The following is an 18678-nucleotide window of genomic DNA, read 5'->3' as shown; positions in this document are numbered from 1 at the left end:
ATCAGTACAGGAGAACCTGGATGAGTTGTTCTTAAGATTCCACTGACATGTTGATTCTCTTCTAATGTTTTTATACTGAGGTCTCAAAATTTTATTTTATTTTATTGGTTTTTGGGCCATAGCTGGTAATGCTCAGGAATTATTTCTGGCTCTTCCCTCAGGAATTATTTCTGGCTCTTCCCCCAGGAATTATTGCTGGTGGTGCTCAGGGACTGAACTTGGGTTGGCTGTTGCAAGGCCAATGCCTTACCCGCTGTACTATTGCTCTGCTCCTGTAAGGTCTTGAACTTTTAGTAACCACTTTTTCAAAGTTACTATGAGTGCTTCTGGTGGGTTTTCTGGCAGAAATAGCTTTGAGAAAAATACAGATTTTCTGGGTTTGAGAAAAATAGAAAAGCATTCTTCCTGTAGGATGGGTGGACCAAAGTACCTTCTCTCTTTGGTGCAATTTTTTTTTTCTTTTTTTTGTTGCTCTTTGGGTCACACCCGGCGATGCACAGGGGTTACTCCTGGATCATGCACTCAGGAATTACTCCTGGTGGTGCTCGGAGGACCATATGGAATGCTGAGAATCAAACCCAGGTCGGCTGCGTGCAAGGCAAACACCCTACCCACTGTACTATCGCTCTAGCCCCTGGTGCAATTTTCTTAACAGGACCGGTGGCTGCTACATGAACAAGGCGGAAGGTGATTGTTTTGAGTCTTGGTTTTAGCCAAATTAAAAAGTGTGGGTCTGATGGTCCTGAGGATATAAAAATCTCTATGGATATTTTAATGTGATCCCTGGATTAGTCATGGATTCCCAAGTTCCAAAAGATGGTTCTACAACAGAGTTTACTGATCTGGTTTCAGGTGAGTTTTAGAACAACTTGCATGTTCACGGGTTATTTTAAAAGTAGTAGTAACCTCCGTATCAAGACTGTTAATTCTACTGCTACAAATATTTCAGTTTATGAGCTTATTAAAGAAATAGTTGCATCATTCTATTTTCCCCCCTTCCAGGAGAGCTTATAAGCAGGGTCTGGAAAGAGAGAAGAGAAATGTTTTTAGCCTATAGACGATAAGATTATTAGGAAAGGAACAAGGAAATAAGCAGAAAATGGGAAATTGAAATTTCATAGAGGTGATGGAATGATGCAAGAAAGTTGTCACTTAAAAAATCTTTTAAAAATTTAAATTTAATTAAAGAACTGTGATTTACAAAGAAGTTGATAGTTTCACTTTAGGCATATAATATCTCAACACCAATCCCACCACCAGTGTCAACTTCCCCCTACCTCACTTGAAAGAATCCTAAGACAAAAGGGAAGGCATGAAACTAGTTTTCTGGGGTCAGCTGAAGGGTGTATTCCTAAAAGTATTTTATAAATCTTGACAATTTTAAGTAACACATACATAGAGAGACAACACAGGCATAACACACACACACACACACACACACACAGACACAGTGAAGGCTGCTATGAAAAAGATCCATCTGGAATTCATTATTTTACCTATTCAGTATCCTTCATAGTAGAATTTAAGGAAGAAAGGTTGCCAGATCTCAGGATAAGGAAAAGGCATTCATATCCCAAACATCTGGCTTATTTTCCTAACAAATATTATGAAACTTGTAATGAATTGTGATTTCCCTCTTTCCTTTGACCGTTGAGAATTTTAAAACAAAATTTAGTCACTATACAGATTACAGAGTGTACAGTATTTTTCATCCTTGTCCTATTTTTAATATTCTAAATTATTTATATTGTATTATTTATATTTATAAAACCATTTACCAAATTTTTTAGGGAAAGTCATAGATAAAAATAGAGACATGCAGATCCCTATATAGAGGCTAGAGAGAAGGAAATATCTAGAGAACTTCAATGACTGTGAGATGCTCCTGTGTGAAGGTGTTTATTTGCAGGTGGCGCTCCAAATAACATTACTGTGATTACCATGACTCTCAGCAAAATCTCAGTAAGAAAACTTTCAAATTATCTCTGATTTGATATAAACTTTGGAAGTAAAGACTGGTTAGGGAGACATGTGAGACACTTGAGCTTTAGAACGTAGACACTGTAAGGAAAAGAAGGTACAATTGAGCTTTGAATATCTGGATCGTTTATATGAAAGAAGAAGTGGGATTTGGATAAAAGACTGAAAGTCTGGAAAATTCTGGAATATGGGTTTATTTCCTTAAAACATGGTGGTATTAGAGATTCAGAGGAAAGACAGTCACTCATTCTTTTAAAAATAGGGGCTACACTTAGCAGTGTTCTATGTTTACAACCAAATTCTAAGGACTGTTAACATTTCAAAGAAAATTACTTGAAACAGTGTTACCTTACATAAAGAAGCAGCCAGGAAGGACTTTGCAAGAAAATAAGCAATGTCTTGCAAACACCATTCTATATGTATACAGACTCCAAGACAACCCGCAAGGTCTGACTCATGAATCTAAACCTTTCAAGGCAAAGATGTCAAAGCCAGTTGAACTAATAGTTTTGGATGGGGCCAAAGAACTCCGCCGCTAAGTTAGGTTCTTCCATTCGAGTTACCTTTGACCTTGAGGAAAGAACCTTGAAGAGTTGTTTCAATATGTATTTTTCATTTGGTTGTGGGTAGGCATGTCTGCTTAATCTACAATGCATACCAATAAACAGTATTTGGGAAAAAAGAATAATTACAAATGCATAAGTGCTTACAAGGCTAAACCATATTTTCCCAAGCAGTATTTTTGAAAGTGAGATTTTGAAAACCTGACATAAAAGCAAACAAAGACCTGGGAAGGTATCAAATATTCTTATTTCTGTATGTCTTTCTGGACTTATTAAATTAGCATACTGACTACAAAATAGGTTAATAATAACTGTTGTGCCTCTTCAGTAAGGAATTAAAATGATTTTTATTTAAATTTTTTTTTATTGAATCACTGTGAGATAGACCCTTACAAAGCCGTTCATGATTGGATTTGGGTCATACAGTATTCCAACACCCATCCCTCCACCAGTGCCTTTCCCAGCACCAGTGTCCCTAGGTTCCCTCTCATCGCCCCTCACCCCCTCTATGGCAGGCGCTTCTCTTCTCTCTCTCTCTCTCTCTCTCTCTCTCTCTCCTCTTTTGAGCACTGTGGCAAAACTATTTTTATAGAAGCTACCAAATAAATAAGAGATCATGTTTTAAATTCTAAAATTTAGTTTGCTGAATTTTTAGAAATGGCAAGACAGCTCTGTTTTTATTTATTTATTTTTAAAGAGGTAACAGATGGTAAGGCTTGAAAATATGAATAGCAAATTTAGGACAAAGAAGCCAGATCCTAATTCAGAATTGGTAGCACTGCACTGGAGAGCTGTTTTCCCATTCATCGATTTGCTCAAGTGGGCCCAGTAACGTCTCCGTTGTGAGATTTGTTGTTACTGTGTTTGGCATATCGAATACGTCATGGGTAGCTTGCCAGGCTTTGCCGTGAGGGCGAGATACTCTCGGTAGCTTGCCAGGCTCTCGGGGAGGGGTAGAGGAATCTAGGGAGAAGAGGAACCTGGGTCTGCCGAGCCAGTCACATGCAAGGCAAACGCCCTACTGCTGTGCTATCGCTCTAGCCCTTGGAATTGGTAAAGTTTGAGATTTTTTTTTTTTAAAAGCCTGGCTTGTTTACTTATAAATGTGATGTGTTTTGATTAGGATCTACCAGTTCCCAAAGTGAAACAGCAAAAAGAAGAAATGAGGATCCTTGTCTTAAAATGTGAAACTTACTGCCAGCGTGCTTTATCTTTCAAGGAATTCTTCCTAGAGCTACTGCCCTCCCCGGGGCTGTCTTCCTCCTCGGACTCCAGACTACGAGTGCAGCTCCGGATGATCTGAAAGATGCTGTTGACTGTCGACTCCTTCTCTGAATTTTTCAAGCCATTTTGTCCCACTCGTTGTAAGAAATTATCTTGTCCACTATAATCCGCGACAAACTAGGAAAAAAATATCAAGAATCTATTTTTTGTAACTTTACAAACCGTGTCTAAGTAACCTACTTGGCTAGGGAGAGAAAATAATTATGCTCCCCCCCCACACTGGGAAGAAAAAAAAAACCTCCAGGAAAAACATTTTTTTCCAGTTCACCATGTGAAATATCAAAACCCACTCTTGTTTCCACTAAGAGAACTTTAGTCCCTCCAGGAATCTACACTCCACTTTGAATTTAAAATGCAAAAAGCAATATTAGTCCAAGGTTCCCTAAGGAGAAGATTAGCTACTTTATAGAGGAATGGTAGCATTTGTTTCATTCTTGTAGGGAGAATTAAGAAAAACTGGAACAAGAATATACTATTCTGTGGAAGCAGATAAAAATCTTGGGACTCAAGGAAAATATCAGGAAAAGCAGACACTTTGTTTTGTATCTGCTAACAGGGTGGTAGCAGAAGCTGTCTGGTAGTTGCTATGCTCTTATTATTTGTATTTTGTTCTTCAGGAGTATTATGACTTGATCAGGAAGCCTCTCTCATAATGGGTCACAGACAGGAGAGAGCTGATGTAGGTGCAGCTGGGGGCCTGTATTTATAAGCTTACTTTTTTATCACTTTAAATAAGTCGAGAAGATGCTAGTGGTCATCATGGGATTAGGGGCTCTCAAGTCTCCCTGATATTATTTATGATGATTTTGTTCTCTCTCACACAGAAGAGGCTAAACTATAAGGAGAGTCCTCCCAATGCCACCGAGATAAGCCACGTGCCTGTGTGTGAGTGTGTGTGTGTGTGGGTGTGGGTGTGTGTATGTATACATGCATGTACAGTGAGTTGTGGGTACGCAACCAGAGTGAGAAAGTCCCGAGATTTGTACTTGGGACTTCCACATGTGGTACTCCTCAAAATCCTCCATAAAGCGCCTTCATTTCTTTTAAAGGGGAGATGGCCTCCTTTAGGCTTTTCAGTGTCTGCTTCTCAATGCCCAAACCCAAAGCTCACTCAGTGTTTTCCTTCTGGGAGTCAGGAACATAAGTCAATGGATGTGAGAGAAGTGAGGCTGTTCTGGTGAGAGCCTGGGGCTTGGCTTTACAGGAGACCCTGGTTTCCCCAATGATTTCCACCAAGGAAGAAAGGAAGGCTGCACTGTCTCCCCTCCATCCTTCATTCCAAGTCAATCCTCTCTTCTGAATTCTCTTATCCCCTGTATTCAGACATTCCCCAACCAATAAAAGAGAGGTCTGTCAGCCATTAAGAGCAAAACCCAAAAGTGGCACCATTTCCACATGTTGTCATTATTAATACACTGTCATTAACCCTAATTTAAGATTTAGTCTCACAGTACCAACTGGCCTTCTTTTCTCTGGAATTTTCAAGCATCTCATTAAAAAAACAGTAAAATAGTTTGTTCCTAAGTAAAAAATCTGGGGAACTATGAGGAGGGAGAGAGGGGGAGAGAGACATGTGTTCAAGAGGGAACACAAGCTCCTCCAGAGGGAAGAGCTAAAAGTACAAATCTCAGATTGAGATGCTGCTGAATCCAGAATGAGAATGCCTCAAGCACCTAATTGTAGACCAACACAGTAACAACTTATAACCCTGTGTTTGTAGGTGATCTCTGAGTTACTGAGCAATGATTCAGGCAGCAGCAATGGGGCCCCAGGTCATGAGGATTTTTCAAAGGTCTCACCTCTAGTGCTTCCTCTTGGGAATTGTACCTTGGGCAGAGCTTCATGAGGCCAGAGGCACCATCAAGTACTTCACAGAGCTCCTTCAGAAACACACCACAGAATGGAACCACCTTACACCCGGGGATGTGCAGCGCCCGGGTCACCACCTTCCTGTACTCGCAGGAGGATTCATGCTGGGCCATGGCGTCCTTCAGACTCCTCATGGTCTCCAGGTCAGACTGGTCCATAAACTGCCACATTTTTAAAACTTTTCGAGACCTGTTGTAAGCAAAGGACATTTTTTAGACTGCAGGAGAAATAAAATAGTTTACAGTAAGTAGCCTAAATTCTAAACACATTCATTAAAAAAAGTCTGCTCTGTTTTGGGGAGAAAAGGATATAGTTCGGGCTACACTTAACAGTGTATTACGACCAGTTCTGTGCCCAAGGGTTACTCCTGGTCGTACTCAGGGGACCATGCAGTGTCAGGCATTGAACATGGTTTGGTGGCACGCAAAGCAGGCAGCTTAACCTCTGTACTATCTCTGGGGCCCTAGACCTGTATTCTTTATGTTGTAAGGTTTATTTAGGATTCATAGATCCACTGGCTGGAGCTATAGCACAGCGGGTAGGGCATTTGCCTTGCATGCTGCCGACCCGGGTTTGATTCCTCTGTCCCTCTCCGAGAGTATCCCGCCCGCATGACAGAGCCTGGCAAGCTCCCTGTGGTGTATTCAATATGCCCAAAACAGTAACAAATCTCACAATGGAGATGTTACTTGTGCTGGCTTGAGCAAATGGATGAACAATGGGAGGACAGCGCTACAGTGCATAGATCCACCAACATCCCAGATGATGTGAATGTTACTTTTATAAATTGAAACAGAAGGCCAATTAGGACAGATCTAAGCAAAAATGGGGGGGGGGGCGGGGGGAGTTCCTTTTGAAAGATGAGCACTAAACTTGCATTTGAGCTATACTAGCAACAATAACAATAACAATAACAGAGGAACAGAGGGAAATTCAGTGGACTGTGTGCTTATGTGTGCTTATAGTACATTTCACATTTTCTTTATTCGTTGTTTTCATTTCTTGTTACCAATATTTCAATTTCTCGACATTATAAGTAATGCTGCAAAGAGCAAGGAGGTACATTCATATATACATAGATGTTTGTGACTGCTTCTGTTTTCCTCAGATAACTCCCCCAAAGGGATCATATGGTAGTTCTCTTTTTAGTCTTTTGCATAGTGGTTCACTAACTTACACTCCGCACTCTGTACAAGGGTTTTCTTCCTTCCACAACCTTGCCAACATTTCTGAGTTCATGTCTTCTTGATAATAGACATTCTAACATTCCTACAGCCTTTAAAAAAAGAAAGTAACAAGGTGTTTTTTTTTTTGACAAAAAGTATCACAAAGAGCCAAGTCTGGATATAGCTTCCTGTTCTCCAACTATCATATTTTTTCTACAATTTTCCCCTACTTTGAACCATATCTGCTGCATTTCTGCGACTATTTTAAATGCCAATGACATGATCACTTAAATTTATTATTAATTAAGAAAGTTCAAAAGGACAAAATCTTTCCAACTCTGTGAATTTTCTTCTCTTCCCTCAATCCTGAATTCCTATGTAGGGATCTAGAAATAGAAAAAAAAACTCAATAATATCATGAAGCAAAAACATTTTACAGTAAGAATCCTAACTGGGAAGGCAAATTTCAGGCAAAAATTATCAGATGAGTTCTTTAGATGGAGCCTTATTATAAATTCTGTAAGCCAGATGTACATGCTGAATGCAATGTCACTTGTATTATCTTTTTGTAAATCCTATGTAAAAAGATAAGTGCTAAAAAATTCATTATCTATATTGCAGAGGAAGAAACTATCACTATCACTATCCTCCCGTTGTTCATCGATTTGCTCGAGTGGGCCCAGTAACGTCTCCATTGTGAGAGTTGTTGTTATTGTGTGTGGCATATTGAATACGTCATGGGGAGCTTGCCAGGCTTTGCCGTGTGGGCGAGATACTCTCAGTAGTTTGCCGGGCTCTCCGAGAGGGGCGGATGAAGAAACAGAGGCTTAGAAAGATCCAGCAACTTGCCCTCTCAGTTTTCTCTTATTTAATTATTTATTTATTTATTGCTTTTTGGGTCACACCCGGCGATGCACGAGGGTTACTCCTGGATCTGCACTCAGGAATTACTCCTGACAGTGCTCAGTTGACCTTATGGGATGTCAAGAATCAAACCCAAGTTGGCCGCGTGCAAGGCAAACATCCTACCCGCTACGCTATCACTCCAGCCCTCAGTTTTCTTTCTCAGATACTCAGATACTGCCACAAATGGAAAGGACAATATTATGCCAGGCAACTGAGGCAGCAAGACAATAAGGCAGAAAACAATATTTACCGATAGAAAAATGATCTTGGTATTGATGGAGACACTGCCAGAGCACAATACCACAGATGTTAAGACATGGGCTCTGAACCAAGGTTGTCTTCATTTTGGTCCCATTCATGTTAGATGAACTTGGATGAATGTCTTGACTTCTCTTTTTTTAAAATTTTATTTTTTTATTATTATTATTTTTTGGAGTGATGAGCATGGGGTTAGTCCTGGTTCTGCACTCAGGAATTATTCCTGGCGGTGCTCAGGGAACCATATGGGATACCAGCGACTGAACCTGGGTTGGCCACATGCAAGGCACCCTACCTGCTGCACTATTGCTTTGGCCCCAACTTCTCCTAACTTTAGTTTCTTCTTTTATTTAATTTTAGAATATAATATCTAAAATAGCATAGGAACAAGTTTGACCAAATGACTTATGTGGGGAAAGCTTTCGATAAAAACGAAAGCTAGGGCTGAGGTTAAGGTACTTGCCTTGAGTGTGGTTGACTCTGGTTTGATTCCTAAAACTGCATATGAGGTACCCAGAACACTGCTAGAAATGATCCCTGAGCAAAGAGCAGGGGTAAACTCTGAGTATTGGCAGGTGTGGTGTGTGTATGCACAGAGAGAGAGAGAGAAAGAGAGAGAGAGAGAGAGAGAGAGAGAGAGAGAGAGAGAGAGAGAGAGAGAGCACTAACGATGGAATGTCACATAATTAATAAAATAAAATGTAGTAAAATAAAACTAAACCACACAAGCCACTATTGTTAATTTGGGCACCTGTGGTTCGGAATTTATAGAATTAGAGTAATGGATAGAGCAGAGCTGGGAAGAGGAAAATTAGAGCGTTTATAGGATAGAAAATGGAGGACAGGAATGGGTGATGGTGTTGATGGAGTTTTGTAAAAAGGTAACTTACTCAGCTTGTTCAAGGCATGAAAATGGTACTGCATTCTGTAGTACCTTTGAGGGACAGGACTAGTGTCACTGGAAGAGGACAATATTCCTCCAAATAATCACCACCAATGAATGCTTTTAAGGTTAACTGGCTAACTTGGTCACTGAACTCAGCAGCAGGAGGAAACTGCTGAGATAAAGATACTCCCGTTGCTCATACCTGAGGCCAGCCAAGAACTCCATGACAGCATTATAGTTGCCCATATTCCAGCAACATTTGGCCACGTGCACCAGATATGAGAAAACTTCCCTCTTTTCCTCCATGGAGCCCGCTGTGAGGATCAGCCACGTAACCCAGGAACTCACCTAGAAAATAAAAGGGGGTATTCACTGAAACTCTGGAAGCCTGATAAATACAGTTGCAGAAGAAAATTGTTTTTCCATGAGAAAAATCAGTTCATACTAGAAAATTGAAAGGCCCAGTGGAGACAGCTGGCGTGCATTTGCAGCTCCGCCATGCCTTTGCTACGGGATTCTGGGACAGCCACTTAACCTCTATAGTGCTCACTCTCATCTTTAAAATAAGGAAGCTGCAAACAGGCTGGAAAAACACAACAATAATAACTCTGAAATGCTGTGAGCAATGTGGTGGATACAAGAGGAAAGGGTGGAGGAATGGGGATAGCAGGTATTTTGATGGAACTGGAACACTGATGCTAGATATGATGAGTTTTATGTTTTTACAGAAGTGTCTAAAGCTGTAATGCCAGAATTTTGCAGCAGTATTGTACATCAAGAGCAAATAAACTGTTTAAAATCTATTCATTAATTCGTCGATAGAGCAGGAGGGAGTCTGGGGTCAGAGAAAGCTCAATGAACTAATGCTTTTCATGTGAGAGACCTGGGCTCAAACCCTGGCACTGCAAGGTCTCCAGAGTATTTTAAAGATGACTCCAAGCACAAAGCTAGGAGAAGCCTTCAGGAATTACTGGAAGTAGCCCCCAACCATAGCTGTTATATTGGGGACTAGCTGGTATATGCCCAAAGCCAAAGCTTCCCTTCTCCAGAATCAAAACAAAAAACAAAGAGGCTAAAGATAACTCATAAAATCCCTTCTGATTTTTGATTCTACCAGAAAAAAAGAAATAAGTTCTCAGGATAATATTAATACAAAATAAACTTGACTAATGGTAAAGTGCAATCAATGCTCTTAGACCATAAATGAAAGAAATTTATGAAAAAAGCACAATATATACACACATATTAAGCTGACTTTTACAACTGCATTATCTATTATTCTCCCCAAATGACTACATAATATGAAGAGCTACTCACATAGCATTTACTATATGCCAAGAAAGTTTATAAGTGCTTTATACATGCTAACTGATTCAATTCCCACAACAATCCTAAGAATCAGGGACTATCATGATTTGCATTAAAAAGAGTCAGACCTGGCAATGCAGGATGGGGTGGGCAAGCGATCTGAGTGTGTTACTGAACTCAGGGTCTCACAATATGCTAGGTTCTACCATTTACATCTCAACACTGTCCATTATTCACATATTAACGAAGAGGAAAGCATGAGACAAAGGGTGTATGACATTTGTTGAAGAGCCTCCACCTCTTCCAAAAGGTTGCAGGCCTTACTTTGAACTTAAAGGTGTGTCTCATGTGAACACATAAACCAATATTCTCCAGCTCTGGGTTTAAATAGATTGTACTGTGATTAGTTTTTCCTATTAGACAGATTAGAGGGGGTAATATTCAATAAAAATTCACAACTAAGTCCCCAGATCTTTTGGCTATTCAATCTCAAACATCTCTGCTTAGTCTTTTTCTTTTTTTCTTTTTTTCTTTTTGGGTCATACCCAGCAATGCTCAGGGGTTACTCCTCGCTTTGCACTCAGAAATTACTCCTGGTTGTGCTTGGAGGACCACATGGTATGCCAGGAATTGGACCCGGGTCGGCTATGTGCAAGGCAAACTCTGTCAAACTCTGTACTATCGCTGTACCATTGCTCCAGCCCTAGCCTTTAAGATTATTTTGTCACTATCTAAATTTTATGCTTGGACACTGTTCATTTAAGAGACTTTCTCCATCTCCATCTCCATCCTGGCTAACATCTGGGCTGCTAAACTGAGTTGTTAACAAACCAAAGTCTTGGTTGTGCCCCCATACGGTCAATTTGCTGTATCTGGTCCTGTGACAGAGCTGAAACCTGGACAGTTGCTGATCCTCCTGACCCCAGTGAGAGGGAGCGTTCAACAAGACTCATGACAACCTCGGGGGGGGGGGGGGGGGAAGAGTTCAAGATGTTCATCATAAATAAATGCTAAAATGAAGGAATGAAAAGCATTTAGTGCTGGCAGCAACCACAGAGGGCAGTCCGACCCAGTCTTCCAGATTCAGAATCTGCAGCTCTATGAGAAGAGACTTGTCTTGTCTGATGCAGGGTTAAGGGTTCTCTAAAGTTGTCAATGGGTAGTTGTGCTAACACTCAGGTATTTAATTATTTTATTTATTAATTTTTGCTTTTAGGATCACACCTGACGATGCTCAGGCATTACTCCTGATTCTGCGCTCAGCAATTACTCCTGGCAGTGCTCAGGGGACCATATGGGATATTGGAAATCGAACGCGGGTCAGCCATGTGCAAGGCAGATACCCTATTCACTGTGCTATCGCTCCAGCCCCGGGTATTTAATTTTTTGTGTGTGTGAATCTGCTCTATTTTGGTGGCAAAATAGGTTATTCTCTGATATCAAGCAAGAACACTTAAATACTCATCCGTCTCTTCTCTTCTGAAATCAGCAGAAGCAAAAGCCACCAGCCACTTCAAGTTCAGCTCACAGCACTGTGCACAAACATACACTTCCTCCCTCTCCTTGCTCAGGACTATGCTGGGTCCTCAGGCAGCACCAGAACTGATTGGGAATCACATGTCCAGGATAAATCCTGGCCCAGATCATCCTGTAAGAAATTTAGATCGCCTTGGGAAGTAGAGACCATTCATGTTGATCTCCTGGGGCTCATTCTGGGCAAAATACACAACTCTTCTTCTGTAGCTCTGAGCAATCCTTTGCTCCCTCTTTCAATTCCTGACCTCTTAGTCACCAGGTTAATAATCATCTTTGTGAAACCATAAAAAGGAGTTATTTTGCCAGTAGAGACAGTGCCATTGGCATTTCTGTTCAATTCTTTATTTACTCTGATAAGGCCTATGGAAATTCATCAGTAAACACTCAGAATCACAGAATCATCAACTCTTTGGACTGGAAGTTCAAAATAATCTGACAAAGAATGAGACCTTGAAAAATTAAAATGTTTCTGCAAAGACCCCCTAATTAAGTGTTGAGATAAATTCTTCCTAAGGCTTTAGTTCCTTTTCTGTTGAGATTGGTGCCTAAACCAGGATGCTGGAAAGCCAGTTTCTCCCCCAAGATCCATGATCCTAGGTTATTCTGGTAACAGCAAAGATTTATTAGCCCCATGGCCTTAAAGAGTTAACTCACCTCCCTTTGGAGAGGTCTGCTTCACAGAGCAGGTACAAACTATCTTTGATTTGTGCTTCAATCCTGATTATGTATCCAGATTTATTTTATATCAGTCAAATCATTTTCCATATACTTTCCCACAAAGCTAGGAAAAAAATAGCGATGCCATATTTCACATGGAAACTTAATTTAAACCAACTGTTCCATCTCCAAGTGTGAGTCCCTAGGGTCCGGTTGTTGAGATTATGTAAGCACTGTTATCAGAAACACACACACACAATACACTAACATCTGCTGCTTAAAGATTTAAGAAACAATTATAGCCCAATATATAAATAATTTCACAGGTGTTAACTGATGAGTGTCATCACAAATTATTATAAAATAATTAGTGATACAAAAAGGGAATAAGGACTTGGTGAAGATTGTTAAAATGGTGTCCAAAGCATAAAGTAGGTCATATTTACTAAACGGAAAATGGGATGGGCTGCCAATACACAAAGTATTTTAGGACACGGAAAACACAAAGAAAATTACAGAAATAGTATACCTATAAAATAAAAGATATCAAGCTTGGGATAGGAGCCTCCCCATCATCCTCACCATCCTACCCGCCCCCACCCCGCCCCAAACCTCCCAAACCTACACCTGCCTAGAGCAGAAGTGTTCAAAGTGGCCAATAAGTTTGCTTCACTTCAACAGTCAGCACAGAATACAGAGTAGTTGGCCTCCAGCCAGACTAGTAAGGGACTCCTGGGTCATGGTGTACACTTGCCCCTTGGGGAATGTGTGCCGTTGCTCTAGTAGCTCCTTCTCCAAATTGTTTTCCTCCTTCTGCCCTTCTCGGCACTACACAACAGGAATAGCTTGCTTCTCACATGCAATATCTTAAAGGCATCGCACAAACTTGATTGGGAAGGAATGTTCTTGGTCTATTCAAAATAACCTTTCCCTGGTCCACTATGCCGTTCCCTTGTCCTTTGTAATGTCAAATAGTTACCTTGACCCAAAACAGGTCTCTGTTTTCAAGACTCGTCTTGCTTCTCCTGGACACGACTGCACCAGGGGAGGGTTCTAGCCTCAGCACTCTTGCTTCTGCACTGTTTGTTCCTTCAAAAGAAAGCCTTTTTTCTCATCCCTCCTAGCCCCAAACCTTTTACTTTGCTAATTTTTACTTTTCCTTTCGGGAAGACTTCCTATAGACTCTTTAGACTCTGTGGTCAGGATCCCTGCTTTGGGCTGCCACATCCTAATAAACAGAGCATGTCTGCTCACAGGGCAAGTCTTCCCTTCCAGATTGTTTGCTCTTGTTGACCCATAACTCCAAGTCCCCTGTCAGATAACCATAGTCTACTTCTGGGCCTGCAAGGGCCTTTTATCTGGACCAGGATCCTTAGGGTAAGGTAACACTTTACTTTTTTTTTTTTTGGCTTTTTGGATCACACTTGGTGATACTCAGGGGTTACTACTGACTCTACACTTATGAATTACTCCTGGCAGTACTGGGGGGACCATATGGGATGCTGAGGATCAAACCCAAGTCAGCCATTTGCAAGGGGAATGCCCTACCCACTGTACTATCACTCTAGCCCCAGGGTAGGGTAACTTTAAACCTGAAGGATGAAAATAGGATGTGTGTGTGTGTGTGTGTGTGTGTGTGTGTGTGTGTAAGGGTGTGTGTGCTTGAATGTCCAATTTGAAGGTACTTGAGGCCAATGAGGTGTACACATAGGCACGTAAGCTAGATGGAAAGGGAAGGCGGCCAGGCCACCTGTAGGGCATCCATTGTACTTGGTCTGGCTTCCCTACAACCATGGGCAGGGCTGCTTCAGGATTGTGATGAAAACCACTCTTGAGGCCTGGGCTGAGTCAATGTGTAGTATATGAATTATATGGTGCCCTCATGCTTCCTCTCCCCGAAATTCCTTACAGTTAGCACTGGGCTCCCCAGAAGGAAGACAATGGGTGTGTTGTGTTCCCTGGGACAGTGCACATGGTGGGAGCTTCATGAGAGTCATGTAGACTAGCCTCCTCTTGGAAGACATTTCTGGTAGCTCACCTCACCCCTCATACCCAAGTTCTTCATGTTCTTCTCTGACCTCACTAGACTTTTAGCTCAGAGTTACATCTGCACGTCTATTCTCACTGCTGCTTGGATTTCCATCTGTTTTATTTTTGTTGCATTTGTGGGTCTGACTTTTTCACATGAATCTGTTCTGTCTCCCCCAACAGACCTCAAGTCCTTAAGGACAGAGACCATCTTTCCCACATCTCTGGTGAGGGGATGCTCGGTGCCTCTGACCGACAGGCAGGTCACCCAGAGTCCCAGGAGGCCGTGGGCAGACAGGATTCCCAGCCTCCAAATCATCAAGGATTATATTTGGGGATAGGCCCAAAACACTTCCCACTGCTGTTCCCAGGTCCAGAAAAAAGGAGCAAATAAGTTTTGCCAAAAAGGTTTTTTATTTTTTGGTTTGTTTCTTTTTTTTTTTGTAATATAATGTTTTTATAGAAAAATGAGTTTTTGGTAATGGGTCATCCGAACAGCAAAGTCTAGGTTCAAATGGTAAATTTAAAGAAGGCCATGGGAGTTAGATCAGGCCACTGGGAAGTAGTTTATACACAGTGGACATCTGAGCTTTTCTAAAACAACTCTCAGTGAAATCTGTGGGAATGCACGCTTGGGCAATACACACAGACACACACACAGACAAACACACACACACACACACACAAACACACACACCTCTCCTCCAAATGTGGAGCATGAAGTATAGTGTAAGACCCAGACTGTAAGAATGAGACTCAGACTCTGCATTTTAGATAACTAGTAGCCAGCCTCATTTGTTCCCTCCCTCCCTCCCTTCCTCCCTCCCTCCCTCCCTCCCTCCCTCCCTCCCTCCCTCCCTCCTTCCTTCCTTCCTTCCTTCCTTCCTTCCTTCCTTCCTTCCTTCTTTCCTTCCTTCGTCCTTCTTCCTTCTGTCATAGCTGCCTGTGCTCAGGGCTTACTTTTGGCTCCAGAGATCATACCTAGCGAACTCAAGAAATCAACAATCATTCGAGTGCAATGAAATTTTTTCTCCATTGTACTATTGCTCCAGCCACAACTGATTTATCTTATTCAGGGGTTGGCAACCTTTTGTACATGTGAGTCTCAAGTTTACAAAAGCATCATATCTATAGTGCCAGCCCAATCCTGTACATCAACCCTTTGACCTTAATCAAACTAAGTGTACCTGAGACTAGGTGTCCTGGACTGGAACTCAGAAGGGGAAACCAGAGGGAGGCAATACAGAAGAGCAGAGGAGAAGAGCATGGGTATTGGGGCTTAGTCTGAGTCCAACTGAACCCAATTCAGCCCAGCTACATGATTTCCCTGTAAATGTTCCTAAGGCAAGTCACCTAGTCTCTCTAAGCCTCAACTACCTCTTCACTAAACTGTAAAAATAGTAATAACTTCATAAAATAATTGTGGGGTGAAGCCAGAGATTGCATCTGAGATCTCTCCACATTGTGTATACAGTTAAGGACCCAAGACTGGTCTCTGCTGCCACTACTACTTTGGTTGTAAAGAAGTTGTATTTCAGGAAGCAATAAAGATATCCAGAAGGAAGTGATGTCTGAGATGCCCTGGATACCTGAAGGGAAGGAAGCAGCCCAAGGTCAGACCTGAAGAGTTAGTGATTGCCTTAGGATTTGTGGCCTGAACACAAGTCTTTCCTGACATAAGGGTTACTCACACCTCTCTTTCTCTTTAAAGTCTCCCGTGATCCCTCATTAAGAAAAATAACCGCTTCCCTTTTCTCTATTTAAATCACCCACTTCCATTCTTCATATATATGCATATATACATGTACATATTCATGCAAAAAATATCTAGGTATTTTTTTCAGTGCCTGGTCTTAGGTCGAGCGGGCCCAGTAACGTCTCCATTGGAGACTTTGTTGTTACTGTGTCTGGCATATCGAATACTCTCGGTAGCTTGCCAGGCTCTCCAAGAGGGGCAGAGGAATCGAACTCGGGTCGGCCATGTTGGCCGCTTGTAAGGCGAACGCCCTACCCGCTGTGCTATCGCTGGTCTTAGGTCAATCTCCCTCAACTAGAAATGCCTTGAAAGTAGAAGCCATTGAGCGGGAGAGACAGAACATTAGGTAGATCACCTGCCTTGCACATCGTTTATCTAGGTTTGATCCTCAGCATCTCAAATGGTCCCCTGAGCACTTCCAGGAATAACTTCTGACTGCAGAGCCAGGAGTAAATTCTGAGCATCGCTAGGTGTGACCCCCAAACAAAAATAATAAATAAATAAATAAATAAATAAATAAATATTGAGACAGGTAAGCAGATAGGAAAACACTCCCACCTCCACCCGGCAACAGAATTCCTGGGAAGTAATAAATCCATAACCCATGAGGCAAAGAGCCCACCTTGTGAGCTCAGGGGTCTGATAAGACTTCACTTGACACCAAAAGATCCGGAGAAGGTTGGACCACCCTCTGAGAGAAGCTTCAGTAGTACCAACTCTACCCCGGGGCAATCATCCTAGCAACGGACTCTTAGCTTGGGAAAGGCCTACAAGAGCCATCTTGGACAAAGAAAGTACCCACATATGCTGCCCGAGCCCATGTGCTCTTGTGCACAAGTGGCTGAGCCATGTGGTAGCCGAGCACAGGTGTCGCCTGCATCTCCCCTCGAGATGTATACTGGGACTCTATCTCTGGAGTAAGCCCACGTTTTCTCTTGAATGGATCACTCTCTTTGATCTCCCTCCTTCCCCTTCCTAAAAGCCTCTAAAGAAAATCTGTTTTTCCTTCAGTACTTGCCTCTTCCTGAAAATCCTTTCTGTGAGATAGGGTAAAGACCCGGAAACCCTGGGTAAGGCCTAGGACTGGCTCTCCTTTTCTGCAAAGAGCAATTTCTTGCTCTAGCCTGAGTCCACAGCTTCCCAAGAAATTGGGTGGTAGGGATTAAGTCCCATGCAGAGCAGACCACGCAGACATCAGGTCTGGCTTGACAGCCACCTGGTGGCTGGTGAAGCTCTGGCCCATGCTGTGCAGGGGCTCATCAAAGACTTATCAGGCCTAACCTTCCCGGCCAGTACTGGTGTGGCAAAGGTGGATCGTGAGAAAGTGACTGTCTTTCCTCTCTGCCTCACAGAAGCCATCCATGGGGGCTCACCAACCTCAGTAACTTATTGCACAATCATCATGAATTTTATGTTATTATTTTATTTCAAGTCTCACAAGGAGACGTTACTGGTGCCTGCTCAAGCAAATCGATGAACAATGGGAGGACAGTGCTATATTGCTATTTATTTATTTTTTGCAAAAAAGAAATGTGAGTGAAGCTATTTTGTGAAGATTTAAAGGGTTGAAGATAAATTTTTGAGTTAAAAAAAGCAGGGTGCAAAGATTATGAGGTTGCAACAATTATGATGTGAGGTACAGATATGAAGATATGAGTTACCCACACACAGGCATGGTCCTGTGCATGAAGTAGGGGCACAGGTCTCCTAAACTCCGGCCGGCGTTGGCCTGGCCTCATTGATGGCCAGTCAGGAGGGGTACAGAGTGGGAAAGGGTGACGCCATAAGGTGCTTTTGGGACAAGACTTAACCAAATCTTGGATTATAATCCTTCCCTTCTCTCATAGTATCACAATTGCATAGCAAACAAACTAAACTTCTTTTTTAGGGGTCTTCAAGTTTGACACTTTCTGATTCAAGTTTACATCTGCTGTATTAAACTTCTCTGTGGCTCACCACTCCTCTGTCCGACAGTGTGGTCCTACTAAATTGCACATTATTTCCCATTCTCTATTTATTATCATTATGATATTGTTCAGTCTGTTTCCTGTGTTGCAAATGTTATAGGGGATTTTGTTTGCTTTTTTGTCTCTGCTCTGGATGATTAACTTAGTTAAATGGCCTTCCCTCCTTCTTAATCTATGCAGATTAAATACAGGAGATGTGCTTCCCCTGCCTTAGACCTGGCCTCAGTGATTAGTTAAAAGATGAATGAATGTATAATTCAATCCAGCTCAACCACAGTCTGCCTTCAGTCTTTTGCTGAGACTACCAAGAAAAGATATATGAGTTTCTTGTTTCTAAAGATCAGGTTCTGGAACCAGTGGCGTTGTTTTTGCCTCAATGTCAAGAGAGCCTGCCTGAGGCTGAAGTTCACTTAAAACAATTGGGAAAGGAGTAGCTCATATTCCAAATAAAGTCATACTTGAAACTCAAGAGGCAGAGAGGTAAATAGGGAAGGACCCCCTGTGGCAATAAATT

At 41.9% G+C, this 18678-nt stretch overlaps 1 protein-coding gene across 2 annotated transcripts in view; it reads right to left on the bottom strand.

The window, feature by feature from the left end:
• The window catches only part of PLCE1 (phospholipase C epsilon 1), a 343363-nt gene that overhangs the window by 84853 nt on the left and 239832 nt on the right, over nucleotides 1-18678 (bottom strand). For both annotated transcript variants that reach the window (XM_056130466.1, XM_056130467.1), the window contains exons 5-7: nucleotides 9115-9260; nucleotides 5627-5885; nucleotides 3739-3944 (exon numbers count right to left, since the gene is read on the bottom strand). In XM_056130466.1, coding sequence (XP_055986441.1) covers nucleotides 3739-3944; nucleotides 5627-5885; nucleotides 9115-9260 — 611 coding nt within the window. The remainder of the gene's footprint in view (nucleotides 1-3738; nucleotides 3945-5626; nucleotides 5886-9114; nucleotides 9261-18678) is intronic.

The sequence above is a fragment of the Sorex fumeus genome, unplaced genomic scaffold (assembly GCF_029834395.1).
Source record: "Sorex fumeus unplaced genomic scaffold, SorFum_2.1 ptg000078l, whole genome shotgun sequence".
Taxonomy (NCBI): domain Eukaryota; kingdom Metazoa; phylum Chordata; class Mammalia; order Eulipotyphla; family Soricidae; genus Sorex; species Sorex fumeus.
This window is presented reverse-complemented; position numbering and strand designations above follow the sequence as displayed.